Below are 2,449 nucleotides of genomic sequence, written 5' to 3' on the forward strand. Positions count from 1 at the left end.
GATGCCATCTGGGAATGCTGCCCCTCCTCCTCGGCCCAGCCCTTTCCCGGGGGTCCCGCGGGGGCTCTGCTCGTCCCCCTCCAGCCTTCTGGGATGGGTGCACACAGCGGCGAGCTGGTTTCCCCCTCCCTTAATCCCTGATGGTTCCCAGCCCCTGGTGGGCTGGCCGGGAAAGAGCAGGGCTTGATGTTTTCTTCCGCCGTTTTAGCAAACATGTCCTGACCGAAGACATCGTGCACCGGGAGGTGACACCGGACCACAAGCTGCTGTCGCGGCGGCTCCTGACCAAGACCAACCGGATGCCGCGCTGGGCAGAGCGCTTCTTCCCAGCTAACGTCGCCCACTCCGTCTACATCCTGGAGGACTCTATCGTGGACCCCAAGAACCAGACCATGACCACGTTCACCTGGAACATCAACCACGCCCGTCTCATGGTAAGTGCCGCGGGAAGGCACAGGGGGGTGGAGGGGGCCCAGCAGTGCCTATAGCCGGGCTGTGCCTCCTACAGGTGGTGGAGGAGCGGTGCGTGTACCGGGTGAACCCGGAGAACAGCAACTGGACCGAGGTCAAGCGAGAGGCCTGGGTATCCTCCAGCCTGTTTGGTGTCTCGCGGGCCATCCAGGTGAGCACTGCTCGAGCTGCACTGTGTGCCCCCCTAAAGCTCCTGCTCCCCCTTTCTCTACCCATTCCTTGTGATGGTTTTTACACCCTTTCCCCTTGTTCCCCCAGCCCTCATGAGCTCTTCGGGCACCCAGAACCATCACTGTCAAAGTCATTGTTTGTGACTTCTCAAGCTGGGACAAAAGCCCCAGAGGCTGTGTGTGACAGGTGGAGCTGGGCTTGCACCTTCACTGACTTTTCCCTTGCAGGAGTTTGGTCTGGCCAGGTTCAAAAGCAACGTGACCAAGAGCACTAAGGGATTTGAATACGTGCTAGCAAGAATGCAAGGTGGGCACCAGGGGCAGGCTGGGGCTGACCGGGACGGGTCTCTTGGAGTTAGAGGTCACACTGGGAACACTCCAGTCCATGGGCAGGTCGCAGCTTGAACTGATCTGACTGTGAAATCCTCCTCCCTTACCTTTGCCCCATGCCTTGGCACAGCCTGCCCTTCCTGAGCGGAGCAGCAGGCCAGTGATTGCAAGGCCAGGCAGGGGTGGAGTGCAGTGCAGGCAGGACGGGATGTGACAGGGCAGCAGTGACGTGCCTGCGGTTCCCCTTTGCAACGTGCCCTGACGTGCCGAGGTCAGGAGCACCAGGCTCATCTGCGTGGGGAAGTGCCTTGGTGCCGAGGCGGCTGGGCAGGTCTGGCTGGCACTCCAGTGCCGGGGCAGGGCTGAGTTAACAGCTTCCGTGTTATAGGAGAAGCTCCATCCAAAACACTGGTGGAGACTGCCAAGGAAGCGACCGAGAAAGCCAAGGAGACAGCTCTGGCTGCTACAGAGAAAGCCAAGGACCTGGCGAGCAAGGCAGCCACCAAGAAGAAGCAGTACGTGTGAGGGGCCAGCTGCACCAGGACAGATAGAAATCTCCTTAGATTTTATATTTTTAAAGAAACTGTACAAGTCTGACAATCAGCTGCTGTTAGACCCTTTCTGAGATGTAATTATCATTAAAGAATCTACTCCCACCTCTGATTTGACTGGGACTGGCCTGGCTAGAGCGGAGCCCAGTGCTGCCCTCCACTCTGGGGGTCCAGCCTGCTGCCGGGATCACAGGGAAAACACAGGCCAGGATTTTACCAAGTGCCTTTACTATAAAAGTGTGGGGTCTGTACAAAAGAGCGGGGTGCCTGTGGGAGCATGAAGACAGATTGCTTAATGCACTTGTTTCCCCTTTCTGTCTCTCCAGGGGCGGGACAGCCGTCCTGTAGCCATGTCTGCAGTGAGCAGCACTGCCACATGCCTGGCGGTGCACAGGGGGAGGCGTGAGGGTTTCCCCATGACAGCTGGGCCCTCTTCCAGTGCCTCTCCCAGTGCTTTGCAGTGCACTCACAGTGGGTGCCTGGCGGTGCCAGCCCTGTGCACCCAGTGCCACAGCCAGTGCTGCCCAGCAGTCCAGCTGCTGGGGGCCAAGCTGGGTGCTCACCCCCACCTGTGGCCCCTTATCCTGGCTGTGATGAGGCCGGGGAGGCTGCATTTCCAGCAGGAAGGAGGCAGGCAGGCAGTGCAGGGAAGGCAGTGGGCACTGTCAGGATTCCGGGCTGTGGAGGCTGGAGTAGCTGTGGTCCCTCCCGGTGCCGAAGGCGTGCAGCAGGTCCCCACCGAACACCACACCATCCACCTCTACCTCGGCATCCTCTGGGCACCGGGAGGGGGGGAGCCCAAGTCAGGACCCCAGCTGCTTTTCCTTTCCTGCCCACCCTCCATCCTTCGCCTCCCTTACCTCCCTCGGAGGGCTCTGAGAGCTGGGATGAGTCTAGGCTGTCAGCCCGTGCCCGTTCCCCGTCGGT

General features: G+C 60.1%; 2 protein-coding genes across 2 annotated transcripts in view; one reads left to right on the forward strand and one right to left on the reverse strand.

Moving 5' to 3' along the window:
* The first annotated feature begins 15 nt into the window (after positions 1-15).
* Positions 16-1,634, forward strand: PRELID1 (PRELI domain containing 1). The gene is made up of 4 exons (XM_029960247.1): positions 16-434; positions 509-622; positions 870-948; positions 1,360-1,634. The coding sequence occupies exons 1-4, from the start codon at positions 141-143 to the stop codon at positions 1,494-1,496; spliced, it is 624 nt and encodes a 207-aa protein (XP_029816107.1). The 5' UTR covers positions 16-140; the 3' UTR covers positions 1,497-1,634.
* Positions 1,635-2,187: 553 nt separating this feature from the next.
* LOC103764944 (lateral signaling target protein 2 homolog) overlaps positions 2,188-2,449 on the reverse strand; it is a 5,046-nt gene continuing 4,784 nt past the window's right edge. The window contains exon 12 of the mRNA XM_029960176.1: positions 2,188-2,297. Within this exon, the coding sequence (XP_029816036.1) occupies positions 2,188-2,297 (110 nt within the window). The remainder of the gene's footprint in view (positions 2,298-2,449) is intronic.

Source organism: Manacus vitellinus, unplaced genomic scaffold (genome assembly GCF_001715985.3).
Source record: "Manacus vitellinus isolate BGI_N305 unplaced genomic scaffold, ASM171598v3 scaffold_25_pilon, whole genome shotgun sequence".
Taxonomy (NCBI): domain Eukaryota; kingdom Metazoa; phylum Chordata; class Aves; order Passeriformes; family Pipridae; genus Manacus; species Manacus vitellinus.

Coding starts and splice junctions, on each gene's coding strand:
- PRELID1 (XM_029960247.1), top strand. CDS start 141: ATGGTTCCCAGCCCCTGGTGGGCTGGCCGGGAAAGAGCAGGGCTTGAT. Junction 623..869: donor GTGTCTCGCGGGCCATCCAG/GTGAGCACTGCT, acceptor TTTCCCTTGCAG/GAGTTTGGTCTGGCCAGGTT. Junction 949..1,359: donor CGTGCTAGCAAGAATGCAAG/GTGGGCACCAGG, acceptor TCCGTGTTATAG/GAGAAGCTCCATCCAAAACA.